Source organism: Pyxicephalus adspersus, chromosome 12, assembly GCF_032062135.1.
Source record: "Pyxicephalus adspersus chromosome 12, UCB_Pads_2.0, whole genome shotgun sequence".
Classification (NCBI taxonomy): Eukaryota; Metazoa; Chordata; class Amphibia; order Anura; family Pyxicephalidae; genus Pyxicephalus; species Pyxicephalus adspersus.
This window is the reverse complement of record NC_092869.1, coordinates 47634973-47637116: the sequence shown is the minus strand read 5'-3', so window position 1 is coordinate 47637116 and position 2144 is coordinate 47634973. Positions and strand designations below refer to the sequence as shown.

General features: G+C 42.5%; 1 protein-coding gene across 3 annotated transcripts in view; it reads left to right on the top strand.

The window, feature by feature from the left end:
- MIA2 (MIA SH3 domain ER export factor 2) overlaps positions 1–2144 on the top strand; it is a 21844-nt gene that overhangs the window by 3996 nt on the left and 15704 nt on the right. For all 3 annotated transcript variants that reach the window (XM_072427417.1, XM_072427416.1, XM_072427418.1), the window contains exons 2-6: positions 345–476; positions 1044–1065; positions 1164–1252; positions 1402–1473; positions 1903–2013. In XM_072427417.1, coding sequence (XP_072283518.1) covers positions 345–476; positions 1044–1065; positions 1164–1252; positions 1402–1473; positions 1903–2013 — 426 coding nt within the window. The remainder of the gene's footprint in view (positions 1–344; positions 477–1043; positions 1066–1163; positions 1253–1401; positions 1474–1902; positions 2014–2144) is intronic.

The window sequence follows — 2144 nt, the reverse complement described above, 5'->3', positions numbered from 1 at the left end:
CTTCCCTTTTCTATTGCATTCCTCACCCAATCTATAATTTCTGCCTCTCACTCGCCCAAAATCTTCTCGGTCATACCGCAGGTGATTATCAGATTTCCTCCCTGCAGATCAAATCCCAGTCATTGTACACCCCCCTCCCCCCATACCTCAATCCTTGGACAAGTCTCCAGGTGATCTCTGTATTGTGTCACCCCCAGATGATCCATGGATCCTCCTAGCTGGTGGGTTACCATAGAATGCTTGGCAGTGCCTGGCTCACAGTATACAGGTGATGGGAGGGGGTGATTACTGAATGATTTTATTATTATTATTATGTGACATTACTGTGTGTGTTCTGCACTCAGGTTGTGTCCTTGCTGCCGGAAGATCTGCAGCCCGGCCCGGAATTCCATGGCTGTTCCTGGGAAGCGGTGATTTTCACTGTGCTGGTCGGGTTTGTGTCCGTCTTGGCGTTTACCTGCAGAACTGTGCGATGTGTAAGTGTTATCGGCCACGTTCACTAAATCAATGTCCACATCTGACACTTCCTGGAGTGTCTGAAACTTAGTCCCCCCACTTCCTGGAATGGTTCCTTCTGCCACCCCCTTATTAGTATGGCTTATAATGGTGACATGGAGGCTGGAGGAAGAAACCATTACAACCAGCGGGGGGACCAGCCGTCTGATGCACTGTTGTAGTCCCTAGAACCGCTTCACACCTTTTATTTCTGATGTGTGGCTTGGTTTATCTGTCATTATTGTGTGTTGCATTAAGGCAGCTTATTTAAATGAGCAGTTTGTCCGCACACCAGAACAGAAATAAAAAAAAAATCAGACAATTTGTTTTACCCTAGTACACACAGAGTTAATGCGTTGGGGTGCGATTGATGTTAAATGGCATTGCAATGCAATAATGCACATGAGAAGCTTTTGCATGCATTGAGCTGTTTGATTTGCACTGGAGTTTAATTTTCATCAATCTGCTAAGATGATTTATTTACAAATTGGTTGTAGGTTTTCATCCTCAATAACCTAATAGTGACATAATTTATTTTTCTGTTTCAGATCAAAAGCAGATGTTATGCCAGTAAGTGCTCTGTGTTTATATTTTTATGCTTTATTATTGGACAAATATTTTGCTCCCATTATTTCCTTGTTGTGTTTATTTCCTGTGTTTATTTACAGGTCGGGAATCAAAGCTGGGAGAGCAATTCACTGAAAACCTGAACAGCAAATGTGAAGTTCTAGAAAAACTGAGCGTTGTGCAGAAACAGGTGAGCAGAGATGGCTATTGGCCCATCGACTTGATGGACTGCTTCACTAACCAATAGGGGGGAGGGAGGGGAGGGGCTAATATATCATTATAGGTATCTTTCCTGTATAAGTCACTAACACAAGCTTGTATTTCATCTTCCTCTCCCAGTATGATGAAGTCCAGCAGACGTTACAGGAATGCGGAAATCAGAAGCTGCAGGAAGAGATTGACGAGCAGAAAGTAAGAAAAAGAGGAAGTTTGCAGTTCAAGTAAAGTTTCTTAGGAGTTAATGCAGTTATAAGAGACCGGAGTGAGCCATTGGTGCGGACTGCACTTTGCAAGGCACCTCTGGGAATTAGGGGGGCTTATGTATGCTAAATGGGGGTCAGATGGGTGCAGAGACCCCCCACTGTGTCACATGGACCTGGGCATGGCTCACTTCAATCTGTCAATTGATACATAGTATTACTTTTTTTTTTAATTTTCTAAGTAAAGAAATGAAGGGCTCAAAAATGGTTTTGCATGGGAGCTCTTTTGGTGGCCACCAGTAATAGCATATAAATTTATTTTACTTATAATGTAATTATATTTATATTTTATATTTTATATACATTATTTTACTTATAATCAGTGCTGGTGAGTTTTGGTAATATGCAGTTTCCTGAACAGGCTTTACAAGAGACACTGCAGACATCCAACAGAGAACTGGAGGAAAATATTGCCAGACTGGAAGAGAATCTGGAGAATGAGAAACAGCGGGGGTCAGAACTGGACAATACGGTAATTCATCACTGAGAATGCAGCCTATCCAACCAATAGAGACCAGTGACATCACTGAGAATGCAGCCTATCCAATCACTAGAGACCAGTGACATCACTGAGAATGCAGCCTATCCAATCACTAGAGACCA